We start from the raw sequence: 18,689 nt of genomic DNA on the forward strand, positions 1-18,689 counted from the left end.
GATGTGTTGTTTATCCCATTGTATGTACCCAAAATGGTTTTAAACGACATTTAAGTGACAAACAATGATTCAGATGCCTGTGGGTCGAGATAGTCGAGGGTCGAACTGTCCAGATACCATGCACATCTCTAGAAGTTTTGTGCTTTGATTATCGATGTCATTCGGTGCAGTTATTGCTAGTTCATTAAAACGAAACTTAAATACGACAAAATTATTTCAGAACATTGGTTTTTCAGTACATTTTCGTCGTATTGAATCTGGAATTTTCGGGAATGCCGTCGACCTGTATTTATTTATATAACGTGTTGCCATTGGTCAACTCTGCAATTTAATGAGCATTGATTGGCTAGACTATTCTGGAACGTTCCAAGCTGCGTCATATCCGCCGGCGTTACAACCTCGTGCTAGTTACAATAAAGAAACAACCGAGGACAGACGAACTATAAAAGACTCATATTTTTTTTCAATTTGACATATTTTACTTACAGGTAAGTGGAATATTATTTGGAATTTGTGTATTATATACTATTTTCTAAAGCAGAGTATTGTTAGGCTAAAAATATAATGTATTTATTGCTAAAATTGTCGCGAAGAATGCCTGATATTGATACGGAAATGATCTTTCCCATGCTTGATTTTTCCTTTGTTCTTTTCTTCGCAGGGTGAACTTGAAATGCATTCAGTAACTGTTTTAGTTTAATTCAGCTTTTTTATTTAAATAAAATATAGCTTTAATGGAAATTTTTTGAACATTTTTATTCACAAATATTTTCACGTGACTTTCTACTCTATTCTAGATTATAAATGATGACTGTATCGTGCAAAAGTGCTCATCACATTGCCTGGATACAGTTTTTTAGCACACCGGATAGGCATTTCAGGTGAATTCAGCCGTGCTGGAAAACTATCTGGCATCCCCCCATGCCAGATGAGTCACGCGCTGTGACGTAATACTTTCAATTTCTTTTATTAAACACCTAATGTAACCATAGTTATGCGATTTCAATAGATGAGTTCCATTAACATTAACTTAACAAAAATATTCCTTAAAAACAAAACAAAATGACCCTTAAAAGACGTGATAGCGAAGGAACTTATTGACGTATGCAGTGAATACAAATTACTGCGTGTCATGACGTCAGTAAACATCATCGCACGCGCTTTTTGGTGAAATGTACAAAAACGCGCTTTCTTATGTATTTCCTTCACAATAAATGTAAAGGTATGCTAGAAAAAATATCTATCATGTGTGTCCGTTCCGGATAGAAAAATCCGACCCTTGGGCACGCTGCGTAGCGGGTAACTCGGCAAGCCTCGTTACCTGGCAACGCAGGTGCCCTCGGGTTAGATTTTTCTATCCGGAACGGGAACACGTGACGGATATTATTAATACATTTTTTTTTATAATTTTTTTATATTTTTTTAATTTTTTTTTTATTATTTCTTTCATGCTTTACGGTGAAATATGGGGGTTTAACAGTGAAATAACAACAGTGAAAATATCAATTTGATATTTTCACTGCAAAATAAGGAGTGAAAATATCATCTTTCAGAACTACTTTTAAATTCCTTTGTTGTTACATGTCCTTGATCAAAACAGAACATTGGACTTCAGTAAATTATGTTAAAAAATGTTAAAAAAAGAAAGAAATATTTTATAAATTTAAATAAATATATAATTGGAAATTAACAACTGCCTGTTTATTACCGGTTATCCTGTTTATCAAACATCTTACTGATCTTTGAAGCTGAATGTTCAAACATTTGCTTTCATTCCAAACAAATTACAGACAAAAACAACTGTTCGAACATAAATAAAATTTTATATGCTCGTTCAAATGTATTTTGAACTGTTAGCCGTTGTAGTACGTAAAATGAGCTTCCTGGAGAATTCACACAATTTACAGATAGATCCGATATTTTTTTACCCCACCCACACCTCAAAATGTGTCAACAACCTAGCGTGGCATTTACTCTTTATCTGAAAAACAAACATTTTAAATCAAAACAGACTGGTCTCTGACAGTAAGATGACTGAATATTAACTTACTATAAAAACACGCGTACATGCAGTCTTAAACTAAGAGGAATGGTTAATCCAATGAGTATCCACATTTGTTTTGCTAACACATTTGACCTTCCAAATTTTCATTCTTTAAATAGCGGCGTAGTAATTTGGTTTTGTATTCGTGCCCATCTTAAAATAAAAAGTGTTATCATTATTTTTTGGAACATATGTGCACTAATAATACTTCATTGTTTACTGTTCATAAAGTATTGCAATAAAAAACGAGCGAATATTAAGCTATAAGAATGAATAGCAGAGAACTATTTCTCAGCAAACCGAAAGTAGAAAAGTTGACAGCTATAACTATGCATGAGGGGCGCCCCACGGGTAGCGGCCTAAAGCCCACCCTTTTCAAAAAAGGGGGTAATTCAGAAATAAATAAAAAAACAAATAAAACTCCGAAAATAAGCATAAAAGAAACAGAAAATTTGTTTATTTCAGTGTAAGATCTTATTTTATTTCACTCGTGATCATAAAAAAACTACATTTTCGCTTGTGGCTTCGCCACTCGTGAAAGTATGTTTTTCTATGACACTCGTGAAATAAAATACGATCTTACACTGAAATAAACAAATATCCTCTATTTATTTTGGTCAAAATAGTGAATATATGTCATTTAAAAAAATATTCCACAATTTTTCATGAAAGAGGGGGGAAAATCCGTTGTTTTTCAACCTCCCGGTTTGTAATGGCGAATTTCAGCTTCTGGTCGGTGCATTTTGTTTTGAATATGCCGTAAAGGTCAATCTTACTAGCATAAAAGTCATATTTTTCTTGTAGATGGGAATCTTACCTTATCAGAACAGTAAAAAATATTAGATTATCTCAATTATTTTTAGGAACTACGCTCTATTGATTAGGTCCGTTTGGAATTGATGATTTTTCGCACATGTTTACCTTATATTTATTTATATATTATACTAATTTTCTTTCATAAAAAATTGTGGAATATTTTTTTAAATGACACATTCACTATTTTGACCGACATAAATAAATAATTAAAAAAAAATAAAATCAAAAATAAGAAAATATAAAATAAGTATGTATTACTGTATTCAGGCAATGTGACGAGCACCTGTGGTATTGTGCGATGTAAAATACGGGTTTGGGCTAAGGCTATTCACAATACAGTTGTTACTGTTGTTTTCTTAGCTAATTTGTATATTTCAATCTTTCAATCTCTTGATAGAAAGGCTAAGTGGAATACGTTCGAATGCAGAAGTCGTGCAAAAATCTGCTCCGTGGTTTTACTTGAAAAAGTTAGGCTTATACAAAGCAACAACGGATATATTTATATCTGGATGAAGTGTTTTGTGTGGACTCTTGGAACATGCAACTTAAATACTAGAAATGTGGAATATAAGTGTATTAACATTTTTGGTGTTTTTCTTTGTTGTAAATTTAGTTTGAAAGTGTAAGTTTACGTGATAAGTGTTCACTATTTAATGGATTATAACACATTGGACGCCATGGACAATACCAGTACCCAATTATCGGATATTGCTCCAGGACAGTGTGATCAGTCGATTGTTCAGTCTGACACCGAGACAGTTATATCATTTAATGAGGGTCAGTGGTCAGACGATCACGCATCACGTGTTTTAGACAACGGTACCGGTCATGCACGTGATCACAACAGTTGTCATGGTGATTCTGATGACCATGATGGATTGAATGACTTGGAAGACGCTGACTTCCGGGTTGTCGAAGAATACCGGGTGCTTGTGAAACTTTACCAGGAGTACCCAAAAGATATGTGTGTCCAACGCATAGTACGAGAATACGCATCTTGCGAGAGTGACCTAGACCGAATCAGATGCCAGTATTTTGAACACTTAAAACAAACAAACGAGGATTTTCCATTTGACCAGAATGCAGAGTTGAAACGCCGGATGACATCGCTCACAGGTGAACCAGTTGCTATTCAGCTAGCCCAAGATATTTTTTACATTCTTGAAGTGACTGAGGGTGGGGACTTTAGTGTGTTGAAAAATATGATTAGTGCTGGGAAAGTGCGTCATGCATCCGTTGCCCAGCAGCGAAACAAGAGTTGTTCAACTACAAACCAACAAAAAGAGAAGTGCACATGTGCAAATGAGTTAGCTTTACTCAAAGACACTGTTTCGTCAATACAAGCTGATTTACTTCTTTTAAAACAAACTACATATGCTAATGACAAACTGAGATCAGAGCAAGTTATCTCTTCTAAATCTAGCATTGAAAAAATTGAGGCGGACTTGATCAAGTGTTGGTGCTCAATTCAATTGTTTAAATCTTCGACACTTGATGGCATCAGAGATTTTACGAGTTCCCTGGTTGGAAGGATAACAGAATTTGAGGATAGGGTGAGAGATATGGAGATGATCCTAAACAACGAAGAGTGACCGTGGCACCACTTTCAGATGGACGCGACGTCAACTTGCAGCAAAATGACATAGATTCTTACCACTGTTCAACGGTATGTGTGATGACCAGGCTTGGGATACCGAAAATATTGTGATTGATGCTTTTCTTCTCATGGCTGCGTTATGTTTAAAAATGCTGAAGTGGAATATCACTGGTATTATGTCTAGTGTCGCCCATCTAAGTGATATCTTGATAGAAGGTGGTATTGACATCTGTGGAATATCAGAACATTGGCTAACGTCAAACAATTTACATTTCATGGATTCAATCTCATGTGACTATAAACACTCCTATATGTGAAAATACCCCCTTACACAAAAGACACTTTGGGAGAGGTGGAGTGTCTATTTTATGGGATTAACGTCTGGACAATTTCGTTGTACCTTTAAATATTGGTGATGATAGAATTATAGGAATTCAGTTGCAAATTATGCCAGGAAAATATTTATTTTTTTAGAACTAGAGACCGTAGGTTATATAATTTTGTTTCTGACTGTAATCTGTGTGCCTTGAATTTGCTTGATATATGTTTTGGGTCTATTGATACTTATGTGTCTTATGACGACTGCGCTTCGTCAACCCTTGACTACATTTGTATACCAGTTGAATTTGTTGATTGCCTCATACATTGCGAAGTGGCTGATGATTGTTGTCTAAACATGTCAAGGCATAGACCTATTTTATGTTGTGTGAGTATTACGTGTGATGAGAGCCCCTATGATAATAATGCAGATTCAACGAATCGTATTAATTGGAAAAAGGTGAATAATGATGTTAATATGTTATATTTGTATAATAGTGCATTAAGAAATGATATTGAAGTACTTAACAACTCCTTATCAGTAATAAAAATGTTCAAAAAAATTCCATTAAAGCTATATTTTATTAGCTCTACTGGCCAAAGGCCAGAAGAGCTTATGCGATGGTAATGTGTACGTAGTATGTGCATCCGTGCGGTCGTGCGTTCGTGTGTCTGTAAACAATTGGTTGTGAACACGATACAGTCTTCAGTTTTGATTTTATCTCGATGAAACTTGTACAGTATCTAGATATCCATTAGAGCTCGGTTCCTTTCGAAAACCAGCCAGATCCGCCCATAAATGCCTAGATTATGGGCCATGAAAGTTTTAAAGAAATGCTTTCTATTTTTAGCCAGGTCTGCATGAGCGAATTCTATTTTTAGCCAAGTTAACATGTACATGTAAATTCAAGTCTAGAGTTAAGGGAGACAATTTGCAATTCTAGGATTTTGAGAGACAATTTGCTTTTTGCTTCTGCAGTTGATTTTGTGAATTACTCTGCCTTGTTCTTGTTGAAAGCCCAAAGGCCATTTTTTAGCTTTAAGTTCTGTAGTTTGCGCATTCATCTTAACAAAATTGGTTGTGAATGTTTAAGTTATGCACCTGGTGTCATTACTGGCCACACCCAGGGTTCACAGGTTTGGTAAACATAAATCTTGAATCTTTTTGTGTGTTCGTGCATCCATCTCAGCACAATTGATTGTGAATGTTTGTTCAAATTGATCAATGTTGTCCTAGGATGCCCTTGACTTTGACCTTTTGACCAACTTTTTTTAACTTAAAACTACAGAAATTTTTACTATGAGTACAGTTTTGAAAGCATTTTTTTTTTGTCAGATGGCTTTTACTTGGCACATATTAAAATAGTTCATGCAACTAATCTGCTTACAATACTTTCTGGGCTCAGATGTTGATAGTGCTACGTTTTCAGGTAACCCAAACACAAAACATTAACTATATGTCTGTTGCCTTTTACCCATACATACATGCTATAGATTGATATGACCACAAAAGCCATGCCAGTAGAGCATAGGGCCTCTAAGGGCCTCTTGTTTAAATAAAAAAGCTGAATTTAACTAAAACAGTTACTGAATGCATTTCAAGTTCACCCTGAGAAGAAAAGAACAAAGGAAAAATCAAGCATGGGAAAGATCATTTCCGTATCAATATCAGATAGATAGATAGATACTTTTTATTCCTCCATAAGTGAAGAGATTAACATATATACAGATGTAACAAAAAATATATACACACATCGATGATATGATATACACGAACATCAAAAGAACATTGTGATATAATATAGATGGACATTACGAACATTAAACATTTCCAGTAATCATTTACAAAGCCAACATCTTCCATGCACATACAACTATGTATAGATAGCAGGGGTGTAGAAATTAATTCAAGTAGCAGGGAATATCCTAAAAGTAGGCGGGAGTCTGGGTGTCCCCCCCCCCCCCCCCCCCCCTGTTAGGGTCAAGGGGGCAACGCCCCATGTGGGATGAATTTAAGCCTTTTTAACCAAACATTCTAGTCTTTTGGTGCATGTTTATTTTGTAACAGGGAACCTTAACATAAATGTATTATAACATGATACTGAAACTGAGTACTACCCCCCCCCCCCCCCACCACAGGGGCAGGTTGCGTTGTTTTGACACACCACGCCCCCGTCCGTTTTTTTTTATCAATTTTTTTTTTTATTAAATTTTAGTAAGAATATGGTGTGTTAAGATAATAAAATAAAAAATAATATTTGTTTTGCCAATTTTCACAAGTTACAGTTACCACATCATATTCTTACTAAATAACAAAAAACGGACGGGAGTGTGGTGTGTCAAAACAACGCAACCTGCCCCTGTGCCACCCACCCGTGAGGGCTAACTAATGAACCAAACTACTGTCAAATTCAGATTCAGGATAATATTATAACATTCCAGACCACATATGCCTTGACATATTTGCTAGCTGTTCCCTCCTAATAATATATGTAATTTCTTCTCTACCAATTATATACTTTCAGCCACTGAATCACTATTAACCTCTGAAATTGAACATCTAACTTCATTTTCTGTGGTTCTAGATATTTCACCTGCAGCTAACTTATTTCATTTTAATAACCAAAAGAAATGTCGGGACACTTTGTGACATTTAACGCATACTAAATTTCACCTAACGTACATGTAAAATTCATCAAATAATGGATTATTTTTAGCAGTGACATCACCGCAAGCTTGTTCATTTTGTTTACACCTGGTTAACACGCGTATATAAAATTTACTGTTGTGAAAATGGTAATAGGACTAACAGAAGGCCAGACACGCTCATGTTGCATACTTACTACGGTTTTTTTTGTGTCTGATAATTTTTGTTTATTTCACCCACCATTGCTCCGCAAATCATTAATTTCAAAACATCCGCAGAGGGGATGCGACTAATAAGGTCATGTATCGAGCTAATGTTATTGTATTCGGAACACTGGGAAACCCAAACCTAAAACTTGAAAAGCATCCCAGAGGGGGATGCGACTAATGACGTCACGTATCAAGCTAATGCCTAATGCTGTATTGTAGTTGGAACGCGTGGAAAGCAAAATAAACAATACCAACAATCAAGGTTTTAAACGGATGTAAACAGAACAGACATGACAAAAAATAACAGATTTTATTTTTGTTGATGCGGGGAAATTAGCCGGGTGGAGATGCTAAAGTAACCGGGTTATTTTACCGGCTCCCGGCCCATTTCTACACCCCTGGATAGTCAGATGTAGTCTAAATTGGCAAAATATATGAACGATAATTATTCAGAATTATCTACTCAAGATGTATTGCAGACAATCTCTACATGGCGCTTTCTGTGTAAAATACAAGTAAAGCACATTTGTCCAGATTAGTAATAGCCAAGCAAAGTAAACACTAAGGTTGCCTTAAACAAAACGAAAATTAAGACAGTTTATAGTGAAAACCGTTTTTGAAGCTATTTAGTAATCTAAAGTTACACCCTCCGCAAGAGTCTCACTTTTGCAACTGTGACAGGATAGTTGACAAAACTTTCATCATAAATACCGGTACTAAGTGAAAATAGATACACACATTGATCAGTACATGTCATTGTCATTATCGACTTAAAAATGTCGATCCCACACTGTTCGTAAATTGTATCCCAAAGGGAATTACGGTACTCTTCTTTCGCATGACAATAAAGTAAGAGATGAATTATCTGTCCTTAAATTACAGCATTTACAAATTTGTAAATATGAGCGTGACACAAATACACCAATATCACTTGGAATCTGCTTACAGATTGATCGCAGTTTGGGTTTATTTCTTGCAATAATCCATAGTGGCTAAAATTATTAAAAGATATCATATTTTGCATTGCTCGATTTTCGTTCACGGTTCGTTCAAAATGAGTTTGTCTAGCTGGGAGTAACACGCTTTTATGAATAGTTTTTTTCCATTCATATTTGGATGGAAATTGCCCAGTATTTATATATTGCGTTATATAATCGACTAAAAGGTATTTTTGGCACAAGCGATAAATGTCAGGTACAAAACCTACAGTTTGTCTATCAAAGTTGATGTAGCGTATTAGTCTACTGTTGAAGATGATCTTCGCTAAATATTGACACGGAAGTCTGCACATTTGACCGAAAAATTGAAGTTTTTTACAATCGATAAGTACTTCAATAGATGTAATGTTCAAAGTAGATAAAACAAATTTAGTAGCAACACTTCTTTGAAATCATTGCATGTGTTTTACACAAAACCTATGCGCAACTTCTAGTCTCTGAATTTCATTCTTTGATATATTAGTCCATAGTTCACACCTGTACAGGGCCCGTGGTAGGATCGCTGACTGGTAATATGTCCTAAGGGTTTTGGCACTGACAGTATCAGGGTTTATACCACTGCTGCATATATTTAGATAAGATCCACGAAGTTTTGTACACACTTCTTGAACACATTCCTGCACAGAGAGAGTCTCATTGCAAATAATACCAAGATGGGTGTATTTCTTCTGTGTTGGGACGAGGTCGTGTCCTAGAGAAAAGGACGGTTTTACAGATTGTACTAGCACACCTGATTTGTTAAACACAACAATAGCACATTTACTCGAGTTATATAGAAATCGCCAACGTTTTGAGTAATTAGAGCAAATTTGTAACATATTGTCCATGCCGGTCTTCGAGAAGGAAACAAGTACCATGTCATCGGCAACTGTAGGCGCACTCATATTAATGTCATACAAACATAGTCCATTATTACTTTGTTGTAGTTCATTAATCAAGTCGTTGATATAGATTAAATACAAGATCGGGGAACTCTTGCCACCTTGGCGGGTCCCCTGCAGTACCGGAAGTTCCTCCGAGAAGAGCCCCTGATACAGTACACTCCACGCGGAACTACCACTTTCCGTTTTCCTCGGCGGATTTTGGTCATCGCGGACACGACATCCAATTGATCATAATCCTCTCTCCTCGGCGTTTTTACTCGTTCACCCACCGAGGCTGATCAGTGGACCGTATAATTACAATCGCCGCGTGACTCGGAGGTAAAAACACCGCGAAACTCGGGGGGAAACCGATAAGAATCTCCCACTGTATCTAATTTTGTTTTATTTATTTGATATTTTTTGCTACACCCGTAATTATTTATAAAAATAATTTATTTCGCGTACCTAATTTTCGGAAATCCAAAGGACATCAATCGTAACTTTCACACTTACAAGTTTCACAGACGAAGATTATCTATCTATCTACATTGTACCTAACCGTATACGCAACTGTTGACAAGTTAATTAGTAAATAACCATCCTAAACGATGTATTGCATGAAGAAAGAGGAAGTGTGAAATATTTATTGGAGGATTAAATAAACAACAAGGGCAATCATTGGATTAAGAAAACAAAGACATGACATTTTTGTAAAACGATCTGCCAATAAACTTTTAAACTTGTACCACATTTGTAGACTGTAAGAAGCAATTATGTACAGTTATACTTATTGAATCATCAATAAAAGTCAACACATTCAATGATATAGGTAACTAATTAATGTGATGAATTAAAGTTGGAAATGCAATACTTAAGTTATGTTCGAAAACACCTCTCAGACACATTAATCCTGCATAACAATATACATGCTCTCCATGAGATCCTCGTGGGTAAAACTGTGAGTTATGTGACGTCACACAATGAGACTGTTTGATCTGAAGCCGATAGAATGTGTTATTCATTTCAATGCATGTATACAATGGTGTTTAATGGGATATTAATTAACTTGATGAAGGATTTACACTTGTATGCGTAATAAATAAGTTTGGAACCATTGATAACTACGGATAAATTAACAAGTGGTAAAATACAAATTAAGAAATAATGACCGAAAAATATTCACACTTACAAAGTTCTCAACACCTTCATTACTCCAATCTAATTAAGTTCTCAACACCTTAATATAGTAAGAGAAAGATGACAATAACAAACACAAATGCACGCTATGGTATATCTTTTAATTACATAATGTGAAAAACAACATTTGTTTGACGAAGCTGATGAAAATTGATATTGAAACTTACAATAATTGTTTTAAAAAATAAACTTACTGTACTTTGAAAAAATAATTATCTAATTATTTAATACTGTTTTAACAGAGCAATGTATTGTAGTAGCTATGCACAAAACGCGGAGTTCCGCGATTAGGTCAATAAAATCGAAACGATCACCGGCGCTACCGGCAATAAAACCCTCCATAGAAAACGATTAACTCGGTGCAACTCTGCGAAATTTAGCGAGGAAAAAGGTTGCGTACTCGGCGGAAATCCGCGATAAATTAAAAACGCCTCCGAGTCACCGAGGAAAGTGGTAGTTCCGCGTGGAGTGTACTGTACCTCACACGGTTTTTGGCTTGTACATCTCGCGAATGGTTAACAGAGTATTCCCGTCGATTGTTGGGCTGGGAGAATTGCAGTCCAAGTTCATTTTCAGTAATTTATAAAAGAGCCCATCGTGCCAGACCCGATCAAAGGCTTGTCGAGCGTTGAAAAAGCAGAGATATACTGGAGATGAAAATTCCTTTGCGTAATGCAGACATTCTCTCAGTGAAAAACTGGTCATGATGCATCCTAACTGATCTTGGAATCTGCCTTGTTGTCTATTCAGTTTTTCCACAATATTTCCCTTACAGCGGTCAAGCAGAACAGATTCATAGATTTTGAGAATTTTAGATGACAGGGTGATTGCTCTATAATTGTTAGGATCGTCATTCCTCTTGTTTCCACCTTTATGTAGTGTTATGATCTCCCCTTCTTTCATTTTCGCAGGTATGTAGCCAAATTTCAGCATCGCAGTGTACAAAGTAGCTAGGGGTTGTGCAAGTACCTCTTTACCATATAATAAGTGTTCATGACTAATTCCATCGGGACCACAGGCTTTTCCAGTTGGTAAAGCTTTTATACACTCAGCAACTACTTCCGGTGATACACTAACGTCAGGGTCAAGAGTAATATCTGTTATTGCTTGATGAACAGTATCTTCAACTATTTGTTTCCACTCGGTTTCGAAGTCTGCTATTTCAGACGGCATGTTAAGTGTTTTGAAATATTCGCCCCATTGTTTCACAATATCCTTACGGTTTCGATATGTAACACCGTTAAATATAATTCCGTCTCCTACTTTCATCTTTGATTGTTATTTCCTAGCTTTTACCGTTTTCCAGAAATAGACGGAATCTGTTTCCGCCGAATGTTCTAGTCTATTGTTCAGGAGTATTAAATACTGTTCAGCGTGAAATCTATGTCTTCGTCTGAACAATGCTTTCTCGGTTTTATAACACGCCGTTATTGGATCCTGGGAGTTCCGAGGCCGTCCAGCTCGACACCACAAATCACGTGTTAATTTCATATGGTCATGGATTTTTGTAAGTTCTTCACACCAGTACGGTTTTGAGAATGTTCGAAACTTTTTGACAGGCAAACTATCAAATGCATTTTGACGCAACGATTCACATAACGATTCTGGATTATAAATGATGACTGTATCGTGCGATGTAAAATACGGGTTTGGGCTAAGGCTATTCACAATACAGTTGTTACTGTTGTTTTCTTAGCTAATTTGTATATTTCAATCTTTCAATCTCTTGATAGAATGGCTAAGGCTCCAGCAGTTGGTATTGATCTGGGAACAACCTACTCCTGCGTCGGAGTGTTCCAGCATGGCAAGGTCGAAATCATCGCCAATGACCAGGGAAACCGAACCACACCCAGTTATGTGGCCTTCACAGACACCGAGCGACTGATCGGTGATGCTGCCAAGAACCAGGTTGCCATGAACCCAGTTAACACCATCTTTGGTAAATATGAATTTTAATATCACCGACATGATAGAAGAATTGTCATTTTGTTCCAAATTGACTTAAATGGGTTATTAATGGCCAAAAAGGGGCGGGCTTTACCAAATCTTCAAACTTTACTAGGCAGAAATGACTAAGTATCATTGAAAGTTTTGTGAATATTGAGAGTTGTAGCTTAATATTAGTAATAATAGTTGTAGGTTAATATTATTCTGTGTATTTTGCACTATCTAAGACAAGTATTAACTATCTAAATTAAGAGCCTACAATTGCATAGTATAATGGTATGTTTGCAACAATATTTTGCACTGTTTTCAGATGCCAAGAGATTAATTGGCCGTAAATTTGAGGATGCAACTGTCCAGTCTGACATGAAACATTGGCCGTTCCTGGTTGTTAGTGATGGTGGAAAGCCAAAACTGAGGGTCGATTACAAGGGAGAGCAGAAAACATTTTTCCCGGAAGAGGTTTCCTCAATGGTTCTACTGAAGATGAAGGAAACTGCAGAGGCTTTCCTTGGAAAGGTAAGCATTAAAGAATTTTTAATACTTCTGCCTGTAGTACTGAACTGGTTGATGGTTTGTTTTAAATGTCAAATCTACCAGCCCCTATGAATTGCTTGTAAGAATGATCGATAGTTGCATAATTTATTTCTTAAAATTAAAAACAAGTATTGTCTGATATATGTTTTTAAACTGTCGAGTGACTCCCAAGATTTTGTAGAAATTGTTCAAGTTTGTTTTGTGCTCAAATGTTTTATTTTGGATAAATTTCAGACAGTTACAAATGCTGTGATCACTGTGCCAGCCTACTTCAATGACTCTCAAAGGCAGGCAACCAAGGATGCTGGAACCATCTCTGGAATGAACATCCTGCGTATCATCAATGAACCCACAGCTGCTGCCATTGCATATGGTCTGGACAAGAAGGTACGCTCAAGCTTGTTTTTATGAATGTATTCGATATGGACTGTATTTACTTTTATATTTAAGAAAATTAACATGTTTGTTTTTTATGTTTGCCACTTATTCTGCTTTAGTTTTGTTTCCATTTGCTCAGAAATTGTTACAACTGTGTAAAATTTTGAACAAAAATCAATTGATTATTTGGCATTATTTTAAATGAAGAAAAGTTTTCAGATATATTTTGGCAACAAATAGTAAAAAATTCTGAAAACAAAATTCTACTGATACATTTTGGCCTTGTTTGAATAATACTATAACATGACTTGACCTAAACTATTTGTTTCTTTCACATTATAGCAGCAAATGGGAGAGGTGAATATTCTTTGTTCTTCTGCAGCTAATTGTATAAAACTTGATTAATTTTTGGTTAAAGATTGTCAGAATGTTTATTAATTAGTCAATATTTACTAATTAATGACTGTTTGCTAATTAAATTGCTTGCATGTACAAACTAGCCAAAAGATAACATGCAGAATAGTTATCAAGTTTAATACAATTGGCCATATTGTATGCTTAAACCTAGTCTGGTTATGGTTCGTATGCAAGAGAAAAGAAGTGTGGAAACATTAGATTTTAATAAAATCCGACTATTTCTCTATTCAATTCCTCACATATTTAAAGAAATTCTTCACAGCAAATCTCCCCCCCCCCCCCCCCCCCCCCCCCCCCCCCCAGTTAACCTTTCTAACATCCTTGAATTTTTTCGATTTACACAACATGTACTTATTTTGAAATTAAAATTTGTTCAACTAAATGAAGCTTTATTTTTGTAAATCATTTGTTAAATATTAATTGTTAAGTTTTCTTTTTGTTTCATCATTTTGATGACCTTGCATTATTATGTATAATGCAATAATGTATTTACAGGCTGGTGGTGAGAGAAATGTACTCATCTTCGACTTGGGTGGTGGTACTTTTGATGTGTCTATCCTGACCATTGAGGACGGAATCTTTGAAGTGAAGTCCACATCTGGGGACACCCACTTGGGCGGAGAAGACTTTGACAACCGCATGGTTAACCATTTTACCTCAGAGTTCAAGCGCAAACACAAGAAGGACATGAGTGACAACAAGCGTGCTGTTCGTCGTCTCAGAACTGCCTGTGAAAGAGCAAAGAGAACTCTGTCCTCCAGCACCCAGGCTAGCATCGAGATCGATTCTCTCTATGAAGGTAATTTCAACTAAAACAAGTTTAGGAAAAAGTACACAATTTTGCTGGTAAAATTGATAACGAGTTATTAATAATTGTAAAGATTGCAACAGAATCAAGTTTTATTTCCTTAAAAGGAGATCTGGTTAACTCTTAACTAAATTAACACTATCAAATGATCTTGTGTCGATGATGAATTAATTTATCCACATTCGCAGTTGCAACAGAGGGCTTCATTGCCCCAAGATGTCTTAGACCTTCCTTGGATGTCTGAGACACAAGATTATTTATCTTAGCAAGGTCAATTAGCTTCTTATCTTTACAAATCATTTAATCAAATGCAAGGTTAACATGTTCTTTAACTTTTCAGGAATTGACTTTTACACCAGCATCACAAGAGCTCGTTTCGAAGAGCTGAACGCCGACCTTTTCAGAGGGACCCTGGAACCTGTAGAGAAGTCTATGCGTGATGCAAAGATGGACAAGGGTCAAATCCATGACATTGTGCTGGTTGGAGGCTCTACCCGTATTCCCAAGATCCAGAAACTTCTGCAGGATTTCTTCAATGGCAAGGAGCTTAACAAGAGCATCAACCCTGATGAGGCTGTTGCCTACGGAGCAGGTATGCAAAAGATTGCAATTCCATTTTAGTTATGCAATAAGTTCAATTATGTTATGATCAATGCTGAAAAATTAGATTTACCATCTGGCATCTGTTCAGCTTCAAGTTTGAATTGATAAGATTCCGTCATTAGTATTTTATTCAATTTTAAGTTTTTGCTCTACAAGTCCAGAATAAGAGAAATGTGTCGATGATGAATTAATTTATCCACATTCGCAGTTGCAACAGAAGGCTTCATTGCCTAAAGATGGCTTAGACCTTCCTTGGATGTCTGAGACACTTGTTTTTGTTTTTTTATTAATTCAGTTTTATTAAACCACCATTTTAAGCAAGGGGCGGGGGCCTTTTTGAAATGTGAATATTAAATTGGATCTGAACATTTTCAGAAAACTTTTTTGTCTTGCATGCATACATCAATTGTAACCCTATTTCCTATTTCAGCTGTACAGGCTGCCATCCTGCACGGAGACAAGTCTGAGGAGGTCCAGGACCTACTTCTTCTGGATGTCACACCCCTGTCTCTCGGTATTGAGACTGCTGGCGGTGTGATGACTTCCCTCATCAAGAGAAACACGACCATTCCAACCAAACAGACCCAGACCTTCACTACATACTCCGACAACCAGCCGGGTGTATTGATTCAGGTATATGAGGGTGAACGTGCAATGACCCGTGATAACAACCTTCTGGGCAAGTTTGAGTTGACTGGTATTCCACCTGCACCAAGAGGAGTCCCCCAGATTGAGGTCACCTTCGACATCGATGCCAACGGTATCCTCAACGTCACTGCTGCCGACAAGAGCACAGGCAAAGAGAACAAGATCACCATTACCAACGATAAGGGTAAGTTGAGATTGTCTGAGTGTTTTAAATGTGAATTATATGATTTGAAAATTGTTTTGTCGATGATGAATGTTCTTATCCACATTCGCAGTTGCAACCAGAAGGTGTAAAAGCCTAAAGATGGCCTAGTCCTTCCTTGGATGTCTGAGACAAATCTCTCATATATCTCATATAAAAAATATTGATGAAAAGCTATCGTAAAAATTGTATAAGGAACCAATAATAAGTTTTTTTTATAAAATGTTCACAGTAAATTGACACGAGGAAACTGGTGTTAAAAACTATCTTTGAATTTGCAGGTCGTCTGAGCAAGGAGGAGATTGACCGCATGGTGAACGATGCAGAGAAGTACAAGGCAGAAGATGAACAGCAGAGAGACCGCATCACCGGCAAGAACCAGCTGGAGAGCTACTCGTTCAACATGAAATCCACCGTTGAAGACGAGAACCTGAAGGACAAGATCAGCGAGGAAGACAAGAAAACAATCATTGACAAGTGCAACGAGGTTATCGCCTGGCTCGACAGCAACCAATTGGCTGATAAGGAAGAGTACGAACACAAACAGAAGGAGCTTGAGGCCGTGTGCAACCCAATCGTCACGAAGCTTTACCAGGGTGGCGCCGCCCCTGGGGGTGCTGGTGGTATGCCCCCCAACTTCGGAGCTGGAGCTGGTGGAGCTCCCGGTGCCGCCCCTGGTGGCGGTTCAGGTGGACCAACCATCGAGGAGGTCGATTAATATCATCATTACGCAACGCAAGAAACTACCATCATGCAAGAAAAATATGTACTGTTCTCTAGTCTACTGCAGTCTGTTGTCTGAACAAAAAAACTGAAATTTTCCACTTAGTGCTAACTGCATAGCCTTGTAAATCTTCATCATGTGTGCTAAAATCATTGCAACTGTCATATTATCATCCCTTGGTTGCCTGGTAGATCTTCAGTGGTATGATGATCTGTTTCCAAGTCTCAATCCAATTAGAATTTGTGGAGTATGCAAGTAACCAAATATAGCTGCATAATTTCAATCATTTGAGCAACTGTAGTCACTGTTGTTGTTTCTACTTGACAAATCAATACTCTTTAACATCATGTGATTGTGAATAAAAATTGAGCCATATTTTTGTCTTGTTTTTGTATGAGGATGTGCATAGGGGGAGACGTATTACTGGAGTGTTTAAGTCAATTAAAACAATTTCAACATGGAGTGGTCTGTTGCCCATGATCTAAATACTTGCAGACCTTAGTTATAAACAGAACACGGAAAACGGGAAAATCAGAATAAGGGTTTCGACATGAATGTTTATGACACTGATCAAGTTCTAGATGCTTGTTTAAGTTCTGAATTAACCGTGAAATCGGTTTTGAAAGTTTTAGCTCGACTACTTGTGGAATAAGGAGAGGTTTTGCATGTAAGCACTGAAGTCTCCACAAATACATCCTGTATTGCATTGAATTTTCATGTGTTCTCCATTATGCACATTGGTTAATATTGACAACTACTTTATGTATTGCAATTTGACGTTTAACAACAGTATTTAAACATCCAAACTACTTTAAAATCCAGGAAAATACTTTTTATTTAGTTATGGCCCTTCATTATTCGACTTCTGGTTGAGGTTTTGCATGTAACCCCAGTCATTGAAATTAGGCTTTCGGATGAACGAGCCTGAATTCTTATACGAGTGCTTGGCGTCAAATATTTGAACAAGCCCTGCTATAATATAAAAATCAGAATTTGAGCAAGCCCGAAAAATATGTTACCAGTGCAGGGCTTGCGGGCTTGTGTTAATTTCGACCACTGTAACCCCATTTAAAATAAATTCTCAGCAAATACATCATGTATTACATTGCAACTTTGGACATGTGTTCGAAAGTACCAAACCTACATAATCAAGTTAGATATCCACTATCTTGCATAATTATGATGCAAATGATTGCCCTTTATTATATGTTTTGCATTGGGACTTGATAAAACCGTACTCAACCATCCAGCCTACTTTAATCAATAAGTCAGATAATTCTAATTTGCATATTATTGGCCCTTATCATGCGACAAAGAAATTCTAGATTAGGTTTTGCATGTACCCACATTTAAGTCAATATCTCGGCAAAAACATCAAGCATTGCATTGATACTTTATACATGTGTTCCCAACTACGCAATCAACTTAATTTATCCCGTAACATATATAATAATAACAGCCCTTTAGTATTCAACTTTGAAATTCTTGTGAAGTTTTTGCATATAGCAGAGGTTAATTAATTTCAAAGCAGTATTTGATGTATTACATTGAACAATACAATACTCAACTATCAAACATACTTGAATACTCAAGTTGGATAACTCTATTTTGCATATAATGCAAATTATGGCTCTTTAGTATTGGAAATAGAAATTCTGGCTAAGGGTTTGAACGTTATTTTCTTTACAGTAAATCATGCATGATCTAACCAAACTGTTGAAATCCTTCAACTTAAAGTG

At 36.5% G+C, this 18,689-nt stretch overlaps 1 protein-coding gene and 2 non-coding genes across 4 annotated transcripts; all 3 read left to right on the forward strand.

The window, feature by feature from the left end:
- Positions 1-338: 338 nt before the first annotated feature.
- Positions 339-17,325, forward strand: LOC128234721 (heat shock 70 kDa protein cognate 4). 2 transcript variants are annotated; one of them, XM_052949151.1, is made up of 9 exons: positions 339-488; positions 12,423-12,628; positions 12,947-13,152; positions 13,405-13,557; positions 13,891-13,905; positions 14,461-14,764; positions 15,114-15,365; positions 15,807-16,208; positions 16,508-17,325. In XM_052949151.1, exons 2-9 carry the CDS (start codon positions 12,424-12,426, stop codon positions 16,942-16,944), a joined length of 1,974 nt encoding a protein of 657 aa, XP_052805111.1. In that variant the 5' UTR covers positions 339-488; position 12,423; the 3' UTR covers positions 16,945-17,325. The 2 variants fall into 2 exon arrangements, with proteins under 2 accessions (XP_052805111.1, XP_052805112.1); XM_052949152.1 differs by lacking the exon at positions 13,891-13,905.
- On the forward strand, positions 15,551-15,644 carry LOC128236334 (small nucleolar RNA SNORD14). Its single transcript, XR_008261333.1, has one exon. It is a non-coding gene; the product is annotated as a small nucleolar RNA SNORD14 (small nucleolar RNA).
- LOC128236336 (small nucleolar RNA SNORD14) lies at positions 16,266-16,360 on the forward strand. Its single transcript, XR_008261335.1, has one exon. It is a non-coding gene; the product is annotated as a small nucleolar RNA SNORD14 (small nucleolar RNA).
- Positions 17,326-18,689: the final 1,364 nt, after the last annotated feature.

This window comes from Mya arenaria, chromosome 5, assembly GCF_026914265.1.
Source record: "Mya arenaria isolate MELC-2E11 chromosome 5, ASM2691426v1".
In the NCBI taxonomy this organism is placed as follows: Eukaryota; Metazoa; Mollusca; class Bivalvia; order Myida; family Myidae; genus Mya; species Mya arenaria.

Coding starts and splice junctions, on each gene's coding strand:
- LOC128234721 (XM_052949151.1), top strand. CDS start 12,424: ATGGCTAAGGCTCCAGCAGTTGGTATTGATCTGGGAACAACCTACTCC. Junction 12,629..12,946: donor CCCAGTTAACACCATCTTTG/GTAAATATGAAT, acceptor CACTGTTTTCAG/ATGCCAAGAGATTAATTGGC. Junction 15,366..15,806: donor GGCTGTTGCCTACGGAGCAG/GTATGCAAAAGA, acceptor TTCCTATTTCAG/CTGTACAGGCTGCCATCCTG.